This window comes from Heteronotia binoei, chromosome 3 (assembly GCF_032191835.1).
Source record: "Heteronotia binoei isolate CCM8104 ecotype False Entrance Well chromosome 3, APGP_CSIRO_Hbin_v1, whole genome shotgun sequence".
NCBI lineage: Eukaryota > Metazoa > Chordata > Lepidosauria > Squamata > Gekkonidae > Heteronotia > Heteronotia binoei.
This window is the reverse complement of record NC_083225.1, coordinates 85064712-85086249: the sequence shown is the minus strand read 5'-3', so window position 1 is coordinate 85086249 and position 21538 is coordinate 85064712. Positions and strand designations below refer to the sequence as shown.

Below are 21538 nucleotides of genomic sequence, written 5' to 3'. Positions count from 1 at the left end.
CTAACAGTCGTTCGTCAGGCAACTGAATCCATCCTTGCACCCGAGTCAAGGATTCCCCTTGAGTCATAGCCCAATTCTCTTCTGCTTCACTGTATCGGGGGGTCCATTCAGACAACTGAACTTGGAATACCGGACAAATCGAGTCACCTGTTGCCATCCTATGCCCTTGTATCGCTGCTTGCTTGGCAGCCTCATCTGCTTTCCGATTTCCCCTGTTCACTGGGCTGAGGGGCTTCTGATGAGCTTCACAGTGCATGACAGAGACTCTTCTTGGTGCCCATAGGGCTTCAAGGAGCTTCAAAATTTCAGACCCATATCTAATAGTTTTCCCTGCAGAATTAATCAGTCCCTTTTCCTCCATGGGCATGTAGAGTCAAGAAGGCATATTTGGAGTCCATGTAGATGTTAGCTGTCACGCCCTCCGTCAACTCCAGGGCTCGAGTTAGGGCGATCAAGTCAGCCTTTTGAGCAGAAGTACCCGGCGGCAAGGGTTGTGCCTCTACAATATTCTGCATCGTGACTACAGCATATCCAGCATACCGTAATCCCATCCTGGACATAGCTGCTTCCATCTGTATAGTATTCCATCTCTGGATTGGACAGAGGGGCATCCGTCAAGTCGGGATGGCTGGAGTATACTTCATCCATGGTCTGGATACAGTCATGATCTACAGGCTGGTGGCTAATGGGGAGTAAAGAGGCGGGATTAAGGGTGCCAAGGATGGTCAACCGAATCCGGGGGTTTTCACACATCATAGCTTGATACCTGGTCATACGGCTATTTGTAAACCAATAATTTCCTTTATAGTCCATGAGTGCTAGAACGGCATGGGGCACCTTCACTTCGAGCTCTTGGCCCAAAGTCAGTTTATCAGCTTCCTTAATAAGTTCTGCTGTGGCTGCAACGGCTCTGAGGCAGCCAGGCCAGCCTTTGGCCACTGAATCCAATTGCTTAGAAAGGTGGGCAACTGAGCGCTGCCATGAACCCAAGACTTGCGTCAGGACCCCGATCGCGACTCCATTGCGTTCATGCACAAAAAGAGTAAACGGCTTTTCTATGTCAGGGAGCTCTAAGGCGGGAGCTTCTAGTAACAGTCATTTTAACTCTTTAAAGGCGTTCTGTTGTTCAGTTGCCCATTGAAATGGCTTGCATTCTCCCCCCTTTGTAGCCTCATAGAGGGGCTTGGCTATCAAGGCGAAATTGGGGATCCATACACGGCAAAACCCTGCTGCGCCTAGGAACTCTCTAACATGTCGTCTAGAGGTAGGTTGTGGCAAGGCACACACAGCTTCTTTTCTTTCTTTGCCTAGAGCTTGAGCACCTTGGGAGATATGGAACCCCAAGTACTTCACCTGGGGCTGGCATAGCTGAGCCTTCTTTCTGGATACCTTATATCCCGCCTTCCACAATAAATCCAGAAGTTCCAAGGTCGCTTGATAGCAGTGTTTTTGCCCTTTTGTAGCTATCAACTAGTCATCAGCATATTGAATTAGAATGCACTGTCCCGGTTCCGCATTGAAGTCTTGCAAATCTTGCGCCAACGCATCGGAGAAGAGAGTGGGGCTATTTTTGAACCCTTGTGGCAACCGGCTCCAAGTGTATTGAAGTTTTCTTCCAGTACCCTTCTCTTGCCATTGGAACGCAAAGATGGGCTGACTCACGGGGGCAATACGCAAACAAAAGAAGGCATCTTTGAGATCCAACACAGAAAAATGATCGGCTTGTTGGGGTACCAATCCCAGCAATACATAGGGGTTTGGCACCACCGGATGCAAAGTCACAGTTCTCTTGTTTACTGCGTGCAAGTCCTGGCAAGGCCTGAATTCACCAGTGCCGGGCTTCTGTACTGGAAGTAAAGGAGTATTCCACAGGCTTTGGCATTCTCTAGTAGTCTGCCCAGGTGCTTCTGAATCCCCTCTATGGCCTTCCAAGGGATAGGGTATTGTCGCAGGCGGATAGGTTGAACTCCTGGCAAAAACTCTATTACAATTGGAGCATGGTTACGGGCCAAAACTGGTGGGTTATTCTCGGCCCATACCCCAGGGATTATGGAGGCCCATTAATCAGAAGGGATTGTCTTTTCTGGAGATTTTTGGAACAATCTCCACTCTTCTTCTAAGGGGCAAGTGAGCACATACGCGCCCCCGGGACGAGCTCTAAATTCCACACTAGCCTGGCCATCTTCTTCAAAATAGATGGCTGCTCTTAATTTAGACAGGATATCTCGCCCCAGCAGTGGAAGAGGGCACTCAGGAACATACAGAAATCTGTGCTGGACGAGGTGGGTTCCTAAATCTCAAATTCGATCTTGTAAAAAGGACCTGCCTACTTGGCCGGTGGCTCCAGCGATAGGAATGGTTTGCTTGGTAATGGGTGCAATTTGTGTATTTACAACAGAGTATTCGGCCCCAGTATCAATCATGAAAGATAATTCTCGGCCCCCCAGTTTGGTTTTGACCATGGGTTCCCCGGGGCCAAGTGTTAGGGAACACGGTCTGTCCTATTCTTCCCAATGGTCCTGGAGTCCCATGGCGGCCATACCAATAAAGTCCACATCCTCCATGGGCGACCCCGTATTATACCTAGGGGCCATAATCCTACCCCTGGTTGGTAGAAATCCCCCTTGTCCTCGCACCCTCCCCTGACTTTGGGGAGGGGCAGGTGGGTTCCTTCAGGGGCATGAATCCATCCAATGGCCAATTTTGTGACACCACGCACACTCATTCTGCGCCAGAGGAGGTCTCATTGTCCCTGAAACGGAGCGGAGTCTTTCTTGTGTCCGTCTGCCTTCTTTGGGGCTCTTGGTTCCACCTCATTCCCCTATTGCGGCTGCGAGCAAGGCGGCCTTCATAATCTTTTTCTCTTCCACCCTTTTTGCCTCTTGCTCCCTTTTGGGCTATTTCTAGAAGTTGAGTGATATTCATGCCTGCAAATCCCTCTTGTTTTTGCAATTTTCGCTTAATGTCATTTGCCGCCTGACTAACAAAGGCGCAATTCACCATTTGCTGATTATCGGTATGCTCTGGGTCAAAGGGTGAATAGAGCCTATACACCTCATATAAACGTTCTAGAAAGGCCCCTGGGGCCTCATCTGGTATCTGGAGGATTTCACCTAACTTTCTCATGTTAGTCGCCTTTTTAGCTGCTTCCTGCATTTCTGCTTGCAGGTAGTCCCTATAGGCTTTTAACAATCGCATATGATCTGTTATTTGCATCCCAATTGGGGTCAACTTCAGGAAAACTTTCAACCAGCCATTGGGCCTGATCTGCTACATTGGCAGGTGTAGCTGCTTCGGCCTTCTTTTTAGCAGCTCTAAATATGCGCTGGCGTTCTTCAGTTGTGAAAAGGGTCAAGAAGAGTTGTTGGGAATCAGGGTAGGTCGGGCTGTGGGTCCCCATTATACTAGTGAGTAAATTTGTAAGGGCCTTGGTGGCCATGTGGGTCTTCCAGTTAAACAAATCAGCTGAGGAAAAGGGGGTGTAAATATATCAACTCTGGCCCCCTTCAATTGCTCCATTTGGACCCAGGAACTGGGGGGTCTGGACTTGACACAGTGGCATCTCGTGGGCCAAATGGGGGGAGAAAGTTGCCATGTCCGAAAGAGCCGACGAGGTCGGACACCGTGAAAGCAGTGGAGCCGAACCCTCTCCCTCATTTGCCTGGGTTTTTATCCGACCTGCATGGCCAGGGCTATGACTAGCCGGGGGAACCCATATGCACGGGGTAGAGAGAAAGTGAGACCTCCCACTTCCCTCTGGGCTTTGGAACTTCTTATGCATAAGGCCCCATGTAGTGGGGCTCAAAGGAATCGCTAACCCTGACGGAGGTGCCCGGGCCAGAGTGGCCACTTGAGACTTGGTCATCATGGAGTACCTAACCCCTGGTGCCTGTACGTCTGGGACTAACTGCCCATCTGCTGGCTGTACAATGGGGGCTTGGTCCTCCCGGGGCTCTCCATTAACCTGGGGGAAAAGGGGGTGCAGCGGGAACATAAGAAGGGGGCCACTCAAATCCGGTCGGGTCCATCCCAGGATTTAGAATAGGATAAGCCGGCTTAGGCTTAGGAAGCAGCTTTTGACCCTCAGTCAATTCTTGTTGGTTGGAGCAAGATGCCTTGCCAATCACAGAAGGGTGATGCCCGCAAGCTGCCTTTTTCTGCTTTTCTCTCGTTTTAAAAAGTAGAACAGTCTTTGTTGCCTTCATAGATTGCTTAAGCCAAGGGGGTGGTCTTAAAAGCAAACTATACCAAGAATCAATATAGGGAAACTGATCCGGGTGATCTCCCGGTGGGGTTATAACCACGTCATAAACTTTGAGTGCCGTTTTGGCAGAAAAGGTGCCCTCAGCGGGCCAGCCCACACCAAAGGTAGGCCATTCTCTTTCACAAAACAGTCTTAGTTTGGCCGGGGTTTGCTCTCCCTGGCCATAATCATCAGTGAATGCTTCATCAAAATGTGCTAACATGCAATTCAAAGGGGTGTTTTTGGACGGAGAGCCCCCCATGTCTAAACAGAATGGGAATAACTTAAAGCTAGGGTAGGCTCGTTCTCAACTGCAAACTCTGCGGCCGCGTCCAAATAAATCTCCCTTACTGCCTGTATGTCTACAGGGTCCCAAGGGTGTAATCCAAGGCTAAAAGTTTTGTTCCACCAAAAAAGATCAGACTCAGCGCAAGCAGCGGAGTGTGAGTGTAATTCGGGCAAACTAGCAGGCCCAAAACAACGGTAGCAGTGCAGGGAATGGAAAACTGCCAAATAAGGTTCAGCTTGAACAATTTGGTCTTCCCACCCCTCAGTGCTCCCCGTGATTTCTGGCCCAGCATTTTGGTGGGTTATTTCCCACACTTGTATGTGGTCCCCTTCTTTCTGCCTAAGAAAATACCACAGAGCCCAGAAGGGACCCCAAACTCCACAAGGAGCTTTACTCTGATGTTTTAATAACCATACAGTTGTAGTGTGATCTACTTCCTTCCATAATTGTATGTTATGGCTAGGGCACAAGGCAAGTTCCCAACAACAGGTCAATTTACCAGGGATATTAACCCAGGGGCTAACCAAATATCGGAACCTCTCTAAGGGATCCCAAGAAGTCCAGTTGTCTTTTTGGAAATCAAGAAGGCAACTCATGCAGAACTTGCTGAGTCCTTTCAGCTCTTTAATCCACCCGGTTCCCCGGACGCACAAAACAGCTAAGAAACAAATACCGGGGGGGGGGGGGGACACATTTGGAGCCTAGCCAATCGTTTCCCCGCATTCGCTGCTCACTGCAGTCTCCTAAGTGAGAACCGAGCTAATAGCGGGTCCCTCTGGCTTCAGTACAATGTAACGTCTCAGTCACACTTCATACATGCTCTCACACTCCACAAATACCTCCCAGCTTCTTTATTAGGCAGTCACCGGTTGAAAGCTGCAGGCAGAGACAAAACACTTCCCTTTATTAGCTGCAGGTTCATAAGAGTGCCGCCGCGGGGTGATCAGGTCCGCCTACCCTCTGAGACGGGCAGTAGCCAAACAGTCTCATATAGAGGGGTTCTCTATTCAAAGTGTGAAAATTATACTTACTCTGTAGAGGCTGTCTAACCGTAGCTGGTTCCCGTCGCCTTGTCAGGTCCGATTAGGCCCGCAGCTCAGCCCAGCCGAGGACAGGGTAGACAGAGGACCGTCAGCCAAATGAGGCTGGGAGCTCCTACCGATGCTCTAGTCTCTCCCGATCACCGGCTACAGCCGGCCGGGGGCTAATCAGTGGGGGATAAGCCCCCCCTTCCCGGCCAGTGCACCAGGAAAATGTAGCAGGAAAATCCTGCAATGAGCAATTAATGGCTGGTTCAGTAACAGATGAGGCCTGAGGCAAGATCAGGAAAACAGCTTTCTTTTATTGCAATAACATGCACATGGACCGAATCAAGTGGCTCTTGCCAAAAACTGTGAGTCTGGTGCCACTTACAGGAAAGACACAAGCTTTTATACCATCTTAGTTATACATCAGCAAAAATCATATGATCTTTAAAAAACATCATAAACTGGAAATGAGTCATTAATGGGAAATATCTCATAATACAAATGGGAGATTTCGGGATTTTCCATACATGGCATAATACATGGGAACATTATTTGTCATTGTTATATGCGCTAAACCATAATTTCCTGTTCAGTAAACAGCCTCCAAGAATGCATTCTCTTGGGTCGCAGTACATCTATTTCAGTTCCTGTTTAAGCTATGTTGTAATCAGTTCCTCAACTAGCTAACCACAAACATATTTCACACTTAGTTAAGATGTCCCTAGGCGATTTTGCAAGCAATTTTCTGTTTTCCCACCTGCCTACTAACCCTAATCCTACTTGATTACATATTGATAAGTATTTCCAGAACTACTCTTATTTTCATACCATACTTAACACCTGCCACACTAGCAGTTGTCATGGCATTCCCAAGGAGGTAAGGTTTGGTTTCAGAGATTTCCTCTAGCTAGGGAGCAGGACAGGGAAACAAGCCTGAATATCTGACATATTTGATTAAGTGGCCATTCCCTATGTGTGTAATGTAACTAAGGTTTTACTGTGTTTCAAACAACAAAGAAGCCAAACTCAGCAGATCAATTAATAATATATCTAATGTGCAAGATAACTGGAAACTTAACAGATCCCACAGTTAGGGTGCAACAATATTCAAAGTTCTGGTCTCACAGTTTCTAAAACCTTGCCAGAGAAGGTGCTATAGGCCTTCCATAGGTTCCACAGCACCACAAAATGGGGGTTATCACTAAAAGAAGATATCGGGAATAGAGAAGTTGGTAGGTAAAGGATGTCTCTCTAAGCAGTCTATTTGAAGTGAGATCTGGGTTTTATATTTTTGACCATTTTAGTTCTTAAAAAGTTTTCTTCTGTATATTGCTGTTATGCTGATATATATTGTTCCTTCAAGAGTATTAATACTTCTAATGTTAAAACTGAATTTTTTGAATGCTTTAAATTTCAGATTTTGGTTCTCCAGCGTGTCTCCACTATTGAGGCTAACACTTTGAATAGTCCGGAAGATGAAGAAATCATGCCAAAAATAAGTACTGATCCTTTGTCCAGTAATATATATTCTCCATCTGAAAGAATTCTTCTTACTTGGATGAACAGACAGTATGAGAAGACACGGAAAATTGTGTGGAAAGACTCCCAAAAGGGTGAGAAAAAATACTTCATAGTATTTTTTTTTATTTTAAAAAGTATATTTAAGACATGACAGTTTCTATATTGGCTGTTGATTGTTAGCATTTAAATATCATTGATTTCTATGAACAGTTGTATTTTGTCTCTGAAGTAGCGATTATTTTGTACAGTGGTTTGGATCCATAATTAAAATAGAGTATGATGATTCCTATTTTCTATTAGGAACAAAGACTTAAATCTGCTTCAGACATTATAGTGTCGCACACACGTTTCTTTATTGAAAAAAAGCAGACACATGTGAATCATTCATTCCACTGATTAGGTACATGTTTATTTGGCTGCATATCTGCCTGAAATTTGCATTATTTCAACATAAATTTCATTAATAGATTTGTACTGTTTGAAGCAGCCTTTCTGGATACTGCTTTGGAGTGACACTAAACCTTCTCTTGTTCCTGGTGACCGCAGTGTATGGAGGATTCTATTGTGTTGTTGGTGATATCACAAGTTTAGACATTTACCCCACTACCCAAATAAAGACAAGGTTTAGCTAGTTTAATCAAATTAGCTGATCTGTGTCATCAGTAAACTATGTTGATATTTAACTGGGGTGTGGGCCGCACTAGGCAACCTAGTCATAGCTGTCCTTGTTCTGGTAAATCCATCCTGTCTCCACACTCAGTTATCGACCACCACCAGTCTTGTTTACCCTTGCTCGCACGAAATTCTGAGAAGTGCCAAGCTCCGTCTACCTTCCCTGATGCACTGTAACGACACTACCAGGTTCAGAAAGATGTTGCTCTGCACCAAAGGTGCTCCTTTGCAAGCCCCATCCACCTTTAAAGCCAGTGATGGTCTGTTCATGACATGCCCTCTATAATGACAAATGGATCATGGTGCTCACCCCTCATCCCTATATATTATGAGGAGCCTGCCCTATTCCTACCAAACAAGGGGATTAGCCTAGTTTAAAACCCCTTGTCCCACTTGCTTACAATAATGTTGCACAGATCTTGATGTAGATCAGTTAAATAAACATCATATTCTTCAGTAGAGGATATGCCATTGTCCCTGGACAGGTGAGGCTTATTGTATCTGATCGCTTGGTGCAGAATGTATGTCCCCCCCCCCCCGCCCCAGCTGAAATTTTCCTGCACACTGACTTCTTATCCATTTTGTGTGCCACGCTCTGTCAATTTCTGCAGGCTTGGATGCCTTCCCTCCAATCTTGTCTTAGCAAAAGCTCCATCCATTCCACTATAATTCCCAGACACAGCAGAAGATAGAGATAGAATGCAGTGAGATCTGAACACGCTGGTAAAGTGGGTGGATGTGAATAAGATACAGTTCAAGAAGGATAAGTGAAGAGTTCTACAACTGGGTAACAAAAATGAAAGGCAACATACTGGATGGGGGGCAGACTTCTAAGTAGCAGTGTGTGTGAATAAGATCTTGGGGCATGGGTGGACTGTAGGCTAAATATGAGCAGTCACTATAATGCAGCAGCAAAAAAAGCTAATGCAGTCTTGAGGTGTATCAACAGAGGCATAACATCTAAATCACAAAATGTCATAGTCCTGGTGTACACTGCATTGATCAGGCTGCACCTGGAGTACTGTGTGCAGTTTGAGAAGCCTCCCTTTAAAAAGGGTGCAAACAGAATGGAGCAGGCACTGAAGAAAATGACAAGGCTAATTGGGGCCTGGAAACCAAACCCTACGGAGAAAGGCTGAGGGACTTGGGGATGTTCAGTGTGTAGGAGAGGAAGTTGAGGGGAGACATGATGGTTCTGTTTAAGTATTTGAAGAGCTGTCACTGAAAGGAGGTCAGGGAGCTGTTCCTGTTGGCAGTAGAGGAGAGGATTCTCAATAATAGGTTTAAATTATGGGTGGAAAGATTTTGGCTGAATGGGATTTTTTTTTTCCAGGCAGTGGCTGGAAACACATTTTCAGGGTTGCTTTAGTCTGATCCTAATTGAGCAAGGGGTTGGACTAGATGGCCTGTATTGCTCCTATTGATTTTATTATTCTACTCCATAGGAAATGGTTTCTCAAAATAATACTGGACCTCAAATTGAAAACCTAACAGTTCAAAATTTCATGAGTGCACCAGGAGCAAGCAAAAAGTCAATTTTATGTCACATTTTGCCAGCTTTGCACCCTGACTACATGACTGCACCATATTCAAAGCAGAGTTAAATGACACTTACTGGACTGAGCAAAGCTCTTTCGGAATACCATCATTAACTGATTTCCCTTTAGGAAAGGACAGGTGGTGGATAATCCTGCACTTCTCTTGTGCTTTCTTAGAAACAACTCCCAATGGGGAAATTATCTGGTAGGCAGTGGTTTAGAATGTAAAATGGTGCAATGACAGAATAGTAAAATTAACAAATTGAGCAAACCTTTGATCTGAGTAGTATGAGCATGCAAAAGCAACAAAACAGTAGTATGTCAAAATGTGAGATTGTCTGTCAATGACAATGGGAGATGGGTTCAATATATGTAATGGGATAAGCAGCCAAAGTCCCTGTTTGAGTGTGTCAATACAGCTAAAAGAGAAATACATTGGAAAGTGATGTTCTTGTCCACCTAATTTACTTTTTAACATGTAAACATCACTCTAGTTTGCCATAGGAAAAAGGAATACAATAAAATATAGTGAATATGGATAAAGTATATGTATTGAGATATACAGCCAATATCCCTATTTTGAGTATGTCAATACAAAGAATTATTCTGATACACAATTCTAAAAGAGAAACACATTGGAATATTGTGGATTTATAGCTATACTCACTGAGAGTGGGTTTAGCATCTGTAATGAGATAAAAAAACCCAATATCCCTGTTCAATCCTGGGGAGGTGTTTGTTCCAAGTTTCATAATAATTTGTAATTCAGTAATTTCTTTCTCCATTCTGTTCTTGAAGTTCCTTTGCAGTAAAACAGCTACTTTGAGGTCACCCATTGAATGCTTTGGAAGGTTAAAGTGTTCTCCCACAGATTTCTCAGTTCTATGATTCCTAATGTCAGATTTGTATCCATTTATTCTTTGGCCTAGGGTTTGTCCTGTTTTCCCTATGTAGAGAACTGAAGGGCATCGTTGGCATTTAATGGCATATATAATGTTGGAAGATGAACAAGTGAATGAGCCTGAGATGGTATAGTTAATGTTGTTAGGCCCAGTGATTGTGCTGTCTGGGTGTATGTGGCAGCAAAGTTGGCACTTGGTTTTATTGCAAGCTCTGGTACCGGTGTCTATGCTCAGATGAGATGCTGTATTGTTGTGGGTGAGGAGTTGTTTGAGGTTGGGGGGCTGTCTGTGTGCAAGAAAAGGTTTACCCTCCAGTGCTTTTGAAAGAGAGCTGTCACTGTCCAAAAGAGGTCGTTAAGTTGTTGATGATAAGTTGAACTGTTTTGAGTTGAGAGTTGTATGTGACCACTAGTGGTAATCTGTTATTTTCTTTTGGGTCTGTCTTGTAACAGGTTTTCTCTGGGTATCATTCTGGCTTTGTTGATCTGTGTCCTGACTTCATCAGATGGGTACTTTAGTTCCAAAAAGGTTTGTTGTAGATCTCTCAGGTGAGAATCTCTGTCAACAGGATTGGAGCAAATGCGGCTGTAGCGTAGAGCCTGGCTGTATACAATGGATCGTTTGGTATGTTTGGGGTGGTAGCTGGAGGCATGCAGGTATGTTCGTCAGTCAGTAGGTTTCTGGTATAAAGTGGTGTCAATGCGTCCATTGTTTATTTTTACAGTGGTGTCTAGAAAATGTATTTCTTGCATAGACTGGTTCATTGTCAGGTTGATGGTAGGGTGAAAGTCATTGAAAGCCTGATGGAATGCCTCCAGGGCTTCTTTACCATGTGTCCAGACCATAAAGATGTCATCAATGTAACAAAGATATAAGGTAGGTATGAGTGGGTGGGAGTCTAGGAAGTGTTGCTCCAAGTCAGCCATAAAGATATTAGCATATTGTGGGGCCATGCAGGTGCCCATGGCTGTACCATTGATCTGTAGGAAAAGTTCATTGCCAAATTTGAAGTAGTTATGGGTGAGAACAAAATGGCACCGTTTGGTAGCAAAGTCAGCTATGTTTTTATCAGAGATTATATTACTTACAATTCGTAATCCATCTCAGTATGGAATGTTGGTATACAAAGATTCCACATCCATGGTGGCTAAGATAGTATTCTCTGGAAGGTTGTTCAAAGATTGTATTTTCCTCAAAAAATCTGTAGTGTCACGGACATAACTGGGGGCACTGTTGGCATAGGGTCTTAGAATAGAGTCCAATTTTACTGCATACTGCTATTTTGTTGCTTTCGCATGCTCATGCTACTCAGATCAAAGGTTTGCTCAATTTGTTAATTTTAGTATTCTGTCATTGTACCATTTTACATTCTAAACCACTGCCTACCAGATATTTTACTTCACTGTCATTGGTTCTTAAATCTGTACCATGTTGCATTCTGGGCCAGTGCCTACTAGCTATGTATGGCTCTGCTCAGCTGTGTATGGCTTTGCTGGATTCCTCGTCTGATGAAGTGTGCTTAAGATCACACAAAAGCTTATGTTCTAAATAAAAATTGGTTGGTCTCAAAGGTGCAACTTGACTCCTGCTTTATTCCCTCTGAATTATGTCAAAGTAATTTTTCAGGCTGTGCTTGCACTACCACCACCATAGAAATATTATATCCTGACAACCTGCTATCCTATGTCCTATCAACTGTCCCATGTCTTCTCCTCCTCCTCCTTGTCCTCTTTTTACACTACTGGCTCTCTAAATAAAAGGAAAACACATCCACATACTTTCTGTGCCAAATCTTAAAGCTTTGTTACAGGCAACAAGTGATTACTTAGTGGCAAAGTCCTCTTCCTATGTTTCAAGGGGTCCAACTATTGCCCTGACTTAGCCAACAAGCTTGTAATGAGAGTTATTATGCAGCGTCTTGAACCAGATCTCGGAAAAGCCTGTTTAAATTATCATTTGCCCTGCTTTGCTGTAAGGGTCATGGGGACTCAGCCTGGTTTGGGAAAGACCCAGCACTCCCCCATGGCCCTGCAACCCATTCAGTTGCTGACGAATTACAGCCAATTCCTCCTGTATTTGTATTTACTGTGCTTTGATCAGTATGGCCATACTCACTACTGGGGTTTGTGTTATGTTTAGGGTGAGCAGTTGGGGAAGTTGCTGAGAATTTCTGAGTTTGTGTGACTGCTGAAAATTCTGAGTTTGTGGTTGCTGGGGAACTGCTGTTTGTTTAGTTGAGTGGGCTGAAGGTGAAGGTGATTGTTACTGATTGATTAGGAGTGGCTGTGTTCACCACCCTCTTTGCATTATTAAGCTGTGCCTTGCCAGAGGCTGAGCACATTTCAGAGAGTTCTGAGAGATAGCAGAGAAGCTCTGAGATAGAGCAGAGAATAACTGATATAAGGGTGAGCAGCTGGGGAAGTTGCTGAGAATTTCTGAGTTTGTGTGACTGCTGAAAATTCTGACTTTGTGGTTGCTGAGGAACTGCTGTTTGTTTGGTTGAGTGTGTGATTGATTAGGAGTGACTGTGTTCCCCACCCTCTTTGCATTGTTAAGCTGCACCTTGCCAGAGGCACAAGCCGAAGGGCAAGAGCTAAAGGGCTCTTGGCCTGTGGCTCTTAGCCTCGGGGCTCTGTAATTACCAGGAACCCAGATCCCTAATTTCCTTGTGTTCCCAATAAGGTAAGTTGACCTCCAGAAGGGGAGCCACGTAAAAAAACAGGATTTAAAAGGGGACTGTATATTTTTTAAAAAGCTATCATGAAGGTAGAATGCCAGTAGGGGGGTGGGGGCTTTCCAGTTTTTTGCACTGAGTGTCACATGTATGACTATCTGCCCATAGGACAGAAGTCTTGGGTGCGTGCTCGATGCAAGGAGTTCCTGGTCCTTGGAACGAGTTCGTACCCTTGAGGCCGAGGTGACTGACCTGGAGAAGCAGAGACAGTCAGTTAGGCACTCGGGGAAGACTCTCAGGGCCATATTAGATGAGCCCCACTCTGAACGTGGCAGCCCCATTTCTGCCAGGGAGCATGAGGGTTGAGCGGGAACAGGGCACTGGGCTGAGGATAAGGGGAATGCGCCCTCAGAAGGGACCTCTTATTCAGTTGGTGAGCGGGAATCTTTTCATGCCAAGGAACCATCCCTGGGCAGGGAGAGAGGGGGGGTCTTGGTAGTTGGTGATTCAATCCTTAGGCAAGTAGACAGCTGGGTGGCAAAACCGTGTACTGACCGTATGGTGACTTGCCTGCCTGGTGCGAAGGTAGCAGACATTACGCGTGTTGTAAATAGGCTGATAGACAATGCTGGGGAGGAGTCAGTGGTTGTGGTGCATGTTGGCACCAACAATGTTGGGAAATGCAGTCGTGAGGTCCTGGAGGAAAAATTTAGGCTGCTAGGCGGGAGACTTAAGGCCAGGACCTCCAAGGTAGCCTTCTCAGAAGTTCTACCTGTTCCACGTGCAGGGCAGGAGAGACAGGCAAAAATTAGACGTCTCAATGTGTGGATGAGACGATGGTGTAGGGAGGAAGGGTTTAGGTTTGTTAGGCACTGGGATGCTTTTTGGAACAAGCGGGAGCTGTACAAAAGAGACGGTCTTCACTTGTCCCCAGATGGAACCAGGCTGCTGGCGCTTAAAATCAAAAAGTTGGTAGAGCAGTTTTTAAACTAAATCTTGGGGGAAAGCCGACAGGAGATGAAATGTCTCTGGTTCGGGAGGACTCATCTCAAAGAGATGAATGGTTAGCTGTTTCTTTTCTACCGGGTAATGGATCAGAGTTGTCCACTGAGATGGTGACAAACAGTATGGACTGTCTGCCAAAGTCTTGAGGTGACAGGAGGAAGGTTGCGGGCCTAGCTTGCCTGGGAAATTATAGATGTTTGTATGCAAATGCTAGAAGTGTTCAAAGTAAAATTGGTGAGTTGGAATGTTTAGTGTTGGGAGAAAACATAGACATTGTGGGGATTTCAGAAACTTGGTGGAATGAGGAGAATCAGTGGGATACGGTGATTCCTGGATATAAGTTATATCGGAAGGATAGGGAGGGAAGGGTTGGAGGTGGGTTGGCTCTGTATGTCAGAGAGGGCAAACGGTCCAGTAAGACTGAGGTCAGAGATTTAGATTCCCTTCTAGAAATGCTTTGGGTTGAAATAGAAAACCCAAAAGGAAATTTAACTATGGGAGTTTGTTATCGCCCACCAAATCAAAAGATAGAGGACGATTATAATATGATGGAAGGATTAAAGATAGCGGCTAAACGTAAAAACTGCGTAGTAATAGGAGATTTTAACTACCCGCAGATTGATTGGGTCAATATGTGTTCTGGTCGAGAGAAAGAGATTGAGTTTCTTGATGCTCTCAATGACTGTGCTATGGAGCAGATGGTCACAGAACCTACCAGGGGTGGGGCGATCCTGGATTTGGTCCTAAGTAATGCCCAAGACTTGGTGAGAGATGTAAAAGTGATCGCACCTCTTGGGAGCAGTGACCATAACGTTATTGTTATCACCATTTGTATAAATAGAGAGTTGCCCCCAAAAGACCAACACAACCACGTTTAACTTTAAATATAAATATAAATAAATAAATAAATAAATAAATATAAATAAATAAAAGGGGTAAATTCTCTGAGATGAGGAGGCATGTGAGGAGGAAACTGAAAGGAAAGGTGAATACAGTCAAAACACTTGGGGAAGCTTGGAGGCTATTTAAAACTACAATCCTAGAAGCTCAGATAAAATATATACCACAAGTTAGGAAAGGCAAAAACAGGTATAAGAGAACGCCTGCATGGTTAACAAACAAAGTAATGGAAGCTGTAAAAGGTAAGAAGGACTCCTTTAAGCAGTGGAAAGCTAGTCCAAGTGGGATTAATAAAAGGGAACATAGGCTGTGGCAAATCAAATGCAAGACTGTGATCAGGGATGCAAAAAGGGACTATGAGGAGCATATTGCAAAAAGCATAAAAACCAACAATAAAAATTTCTTCAAATATATTAGAAGCCGGAAACTAGCCAGGGAGGCAGTGGGGCCCTTGGATGACCAAGGGGTCCAAGGATTACTGAAGGAGGATAGGGAAATGGCTGAGAAGCTGAATGCATTTTTTGCCTCCATCTTCACTGTGGAAGATGAGAAGTGTTTGCCCGCTCCAGAACCACTTATTTTGGAAGGGGTATTGAAGGACCTGAGTCAGATTGAGGTGACAAGAGAGGAAGTCCTACAACTGATAGACGAATTAAAAACTAATAAGTCACCAGGTCCGGATGGCATACATCCAAGAGTTCTGAAAGAACTCAAAGTTGAACTGTAGATCTTCTGACAAAAATCTGTAATCTTTTATTGAAATCTGCCTCCGTTCCTGAGGACTGGAAGGTAGCAAATGTCATCCCCATCTTTAAAAAGGATTCCAGAGGAGATCTGGGAAATTACAAGCCAGTCAGTCTGACTTCAATACCAGGAAAGTTGGTAGAAAGCATTATCAAGGACAGAATGAGTAGGCACATTGATGAACACGGGTTATTGAGGAAGACTCAGCATGGGTTCTGTAAGGGAAGATCTTGCCTCACTATCCTGTTACAGTTCTTTGAGGGGGTGAACAAAAATGTGGACAAAGGAGACCCAACAGATATTGTTTACCTTGACTTCCAGAAAGCTTTTGATAAAGTTCCTCATCAAAGACTCCTTAGAAACCTCGAGAGTCATGGAGTAAAAGGACAGGTCCTCTTGTGGATCAAAAACTGGGTAATTAATAGGAAGCAGAGAGTGAGTATAAATGGGCAGGCTTTGCAGTGGAGGACGGTAAGCAGTGGGGTGCCGCAGGGCTCAGTACTGGGTCCCATGCTCTTTAATTTGTTCATAAATGTTTTGGAGTTGGGAGTGAGCAGTGAAGTGGCCAAGTTTGCAGATGACACTAAATTGTTCAGGGTGGTGAGAACCAGAGAAGACTGTGAGGCATTCCAAAGGGATCTGTTGAGGCTGGGTGTGTGGGCGTCAATGTGGCAAAAGTGGTTCAATGTGGCCAAGTGCAAAGTAATGCACATTGGGGTCAAGAATCCCAGCTACAAATACAAGTTGATGGGTTGTGAACTGGCAGAGACTGACCAAGAGAGAGATCTTGGGGTCGTGGTAGATAACTCACTGAAAATGTCAAGACAATGTGTGATTGCAATAAAAAAGGCCAATGCCATGCTGGGAATTAGTAGGAAGGGAATTGAAAACAAATCTGCCAGTATCATAATGCCCCTGTATAAATCGATTGTGCGGTCTCATTTGGAATACTGTGTGCAATTCTGGTCATCGCAGCTCAAAAAAGGATATTATAGCATTGGAAAAAGTGCAGAAAAGGGCAACTAGAATAATTAAAGGGTTGGAACACTTTCCCTATGAAGAAAGGTTAAAACGCTTGGGGCTCTTTAGCTTGGAGAAACGTCGACCGCGGGGTGACATGATAGAGGTTTACAAGTTAATGCATGGGTTAGAGAAAGTAGAGAAAGAAGTACTTTTCTCCCTTTCTCACAATACAAGAACTTGTGGGCATTCAATGAAATTGCTGAGCAGTCAGGTTAAAACGGAGAAAAGGAAGTACTTTTTCACCCAAAGGGTGATTAACATGTGAATTCAGTGCCACAGAGGTGGTGGCGGCTACAAGCATAGGCAGCTTCAAGAGGGGGTTAGATAAAAATATGGAGCAGAGGTCCATCAGTGGCTATTAGCCACAGTGTGTATATATATGTGTGTTTGTGTGTGTGTATATATAATTTTTTGGGCCACTGTGTGATGCAGAGGTTGGACTGGATGGAGCATTGGCGTGATCCAACATGGCTTCTCTTATGCTCTTAATGGTTCTTAATGCTTACCTTTAAAGCCCTATATGGTCTAGGACCTGCCTACCTTAGGGACTGTCTCTCCCCACATGTTTCCCAGAGAGTACTGAGATCGGGTTCTCATAACCTGCTTGTAATCCCTGGGCCAAAGTTCTGAAATCTACCGGGGACCGGGCTTTATTGGTAACGGCGCCTTGCTGGTGGAACCAGCTGCCGGAAGAGGTGAGGGCCCTGTGGGACCTTGGGCAGTTCCGCAGGGCCTGCAAGACAGTCCTCTTCCGGCTGGCTTATAACTAACTGACACTGGAAACTTTGGAAGGCTGTAGTGTAACATTCCGTCAGACCGCTGTTCTATATGTTTTATTATCTTACTGTTTTAAATTGTTGTAAATTGATGTTTTAAAGCTAAACCTATGTTAGATTTTATATGTTGTAAGCCACCCTGAGCAGCTTGGGTGGGAAGCGTGGGATATAAATGGAAATATAAAATAAATAAAATAAAACAAGAGGTCAACTTCTTGATTTTTTTTTGTATTTACGTCATTGCTGCTCTAAATGTATTTTTACGCTAAGATTTACGTATACTCTATATGGAAGTTGGTATTCTTCAATAAAATTTGTTAAAATCCAATATCCAATATCATCATCATAAAATTAAAAAAAACCCCAACTCTTTGAAACTTTGGAAATTTGTGTTCCTTCTGTTATAAAAAAATGTTTTTCTATCTCCTTATCCAACAAGGTAATTTTTTTCCATGAACCTAGTTTCCTCCATAGTTCCCTGGAACTTATCCTTGTGCTGTTGTATTTCTTGCTCAAGTTTAGCGCTCTCTGCCCTCTCTTTTTTTATTAGCAGGACCATCAGATCCAAAGGACATTTGTTCAGAATGGCAAACTACCTATCTTTAAAAGTATTATCACAGAGGAACATATAAGGTTGTCTTCAATAATCCCTTAAAGCCCCTTCTTGTGTGTCAGCCTTCATTTTTCTATAATCGGATTTGGTAAATTTGTCCCACAAGTCTGATTTATCAGATGGTACACGAGAATTGAAAATAAGAAGAACCAATCAAAGGAGTTATTGGTTCATCTGAGTAGCTGAAATCCCCAATATTTTTATGTGACATGATCTCCTAGACACTCTAGAAAACCTAGACACTCCAAAAAGAAAATATTTAAGACCAAAAAAAAGGGGAGGGGACATTAATTTCTCATCTAGATGAGAAACTGGACATTTTCCATATGGGAGGACTGGTTACAGTTATGTAGGAAAACCAGGCAAAAGACAGAGATTGGGCGAGCCCAGAATGGGACACAAACAGAACATTTTAAGAACCTACAAGCACTCAGTCTTTCAAAGATTAGCTTCTCTGAAACAAAACTATTGGTTTTGAGGAAAGGTTTTTCTTTTGTCCCCACACTTCATCATGATCTGTTCAGATTAATGTCTGAAATACAGCATATGTATTTTCACTGCTGATTACATCTGTGTCATATTTCTGTCTCTTCGGTTGCATCACATTTTCCCACCCCACTGTTTCCATATATTCAGGGAGATGGTCAGTGGACTGGTGATTCTTTTCTATTTGTATCTGAGCACTCCAGTGGAGCTTTGAGCATTGCAGATTGGGCCTAAGTAGGTAAATACTACCCTGGCCTGGGCAGGGCTTCCTCCCCCCCCTTTTGCATGCTCCTCCCTGCCACTGACCAGCATGGAGAAACTCCACCTACAAATGTCCCCAAACATGGCATGATGTTATCACCCAGAAGCAATGTCATTGTACCACTGTCGTTGCACGGCGGCATTCTAATTTTTGGACAAAATTCTATGGTAAATTTGAACTCAAACCATATAGTTTTGCCCCAAACTAGAGCATCACTGTGAAGCATCCCAGGAAGAACTGAAAATCCTCCTGCTGAGAAGCAGATAGGACCCAGCGACCCTAGCTATATTTCTTTTTCTTTGTCTCTACCTTTTGGGTGACATTTCTTGTGTAGGGTTGTGTTTTTCTCCCCTCCTTTGTTTACACTTTGTATTTATATACAGCATAGTGTAGTGGTTAAGAGGAATGGACTCTAATCTAGGGGAACCATTTCTCCACATGATGCCTGCTGGGTATCCTTGAGCCACTCACTGTTCTCTCAGAACTTTCTCAACCTCACCTACCTCACAAGGTGTCTGTTGTGGGGACAGAGAAACGCAGGGTATAAAAAAACTACTCTTCTTTTAACCCCTTAAAATATATGCACATTTTCCTGTTATCCAACATTTGAAAATGTGCTGGGGGAAGGGGAAGTGGCAGGTGCAGAACTACTATTTGTTGGGCTTCTTTAATACAAACCATGTGGCAATTCTTCCTGAAAGTCTAACAGTATGTAATAGTGTGATGACTTTGGCATTTAGTTAGAGCAAACTGCATCTTTAGTTCAGTGTGACTGAACATCAGCATGAAATTGAAATGAAATCTTTGAAGTAGCTGCCATTGGGAAGTGAGGCAAAGTGACAGTTTGATCTTGCATGTACTGCACCTTTTTCTTTATGGTGTCCTGAATGATATCCTCAGGCTTTTTGTGCAACAAGGCACTAAATAAAATACTGTTTCCACATAATTTTTTTTCAATTCAGTGACAGTCTCTTAAGTTCTGACTCTTACAGGAATGGCTGTAGAAACTTGTTTAAATAATTCTTGTTGACTTATGCTTCAAATGCAGGTTAGGATCACTAATGGAAGGCTTGCATATGCCTTTATAATCTTACATTTCAGAAGCTAGAAAGATAATCAAAAATACTAAATGACATCTGTGTAATTCCTACATAGTTTTGTGGTGAAAATTTAGTAGTAAATATTTCTGTTTTTATATTTTTATTACGTTTCAATATAAAGGGGAAGGAATGGTGCAGGGATATAGAAGCAAAAAACGGGAGGGAGTTGGGGGGAGAACAAGACAAAGAAAAAAAAATAGAAGAGTAAATAAAGCTGTTACATTTCTACCTTCCAAACCTGATTTTAAATTCTTTCTTCCTGCCAGTCTTAAATTTTAACCCAATCCAACCATTACATTCTACAGTCTTATTATTTTATTATATAGTTTTGCTAATTATTATTTATAAAGTAAATCTATACTATTTATCTTTAATGTCCACAAATGAGACAAGCAAAGAAACCAATCACAAAATAAAATCCAGTAGCTTATTTTAACTATATTGGGGTAAGTACTAACTTTCACCATACTAACAATAATCATAAGGAGAGAAGGTGAGTATAATCTCTTTATTCTTAACACTACCTTAATTATTTCCAACAGAGAAAAAATAAAAATAAAGATAGCAAAGGTCCAAAATAAAACCTAACATTTATTACTTGATTTGTTTCAATATCAACGCAATCTATTGCTAAAAAGAAAGAAAAATAAAAAACCAAGAACAGGTCTTTAAAGTTTTTAAATACCTGTGTTGTCTACTTTATTGTAAATTGACCCAAATTAATTAATTAATTATTTGTCTAGATTAAATAATTAATTATTTGTCTAGATTAAGTATTTAAATATTTAACTCCATGGCGTTCCCATAGAACCAGTATGAGACCCAATAGCAAATTTCATAAACAACTGATAAACTTTATTATACTGCAGACAGCAGACCTATACTATTAATAGAAAAGCAAGAACAGTTAGCAAACAAATTCACATTACACTTCCATTTAGCTCCAATACATAATTTTCAGTTAGGATAAATTCTTATACAGGTAAAATCCAGTTAATACAATTAGAAAACATCCCAGTTTCAGTAGTTTGCAATTTCAGTAGTTAAACTGACTCTACATCATATTTAATATACCTCTTATATAACTATATACCTGCTATCACTAAATTCTGCTGCCAATTAAACTAGTGTTCATTTTTCCTCCAGGCAGCTGGCATAACTGCCCAGGTAACCTGAAGAAGAAAACTTTTATAGAATCTCTGATTGTATTTATGCTTCTAACATAATCAGAAATGGCTCTTCTCTGAAGTTCAGTGTAGAGAATAGCCACTTTGTTATTATTTTGTGGAACAGGAACAAAAAAATTAAAGGACTCCTCAACATCTTTCATTAGTTGAACAACCCTGGCCTTGTGCACAGCACTAACATTGAAATCCCAGGATCTTATTGGCTTAAAGAATGTTCCTGTTTTTTTTCCCCCAAACACCATTTACATAGATGTTGAAATTCCAGTGTGTCTGAAATAATCCAGTCATCCTTTCTTAACTCTTCTAGAACTTCAGTCCTTCTTATAGAACATGCATAGAACCCAAAAAGGTCTACAGAGTACCTTCATATCCTTGATTTGAAGTTGTGCTTGTTGCATTATTAAATTGCAGTTGATGAGCATAATATTGAACATAGTAGACAATGCGCATGCATCCTGGATCTTTTCTGGACTCCTCCATGAACCCCACTGCAAATGAGTTTTTAATTGTGCCTCATTGTACTGACATTGGATAGCCAGATAGGAACAGAATGCTAAGAAGGGCATAGAACAGCC

The 21538-nt window shown here is 42.9% G+C and overlaps 1 protein-coding gene across 1 annotated transcript in view; it reads left to right on the top strand.

Moving 5' to 3' along the window:
• The window catches only part of CFAP47 (cilia and flagella associated protein 47), a 536960-nt gene that overhangs the window by 147290 nt on the left and 368132 nt on the right, over nt 1-21538 (top strand). Inside the window, exon 33 of the mRNA XM_060234105.1 lies at nt 6978-7173. Within this exon, the coding sequence (XP_060090088.1) occupies nt 6978-7173 (196 nt within the window). The remainder of the gene's footprint in view (nt 1-6977; nt 7174-21538) is intronic.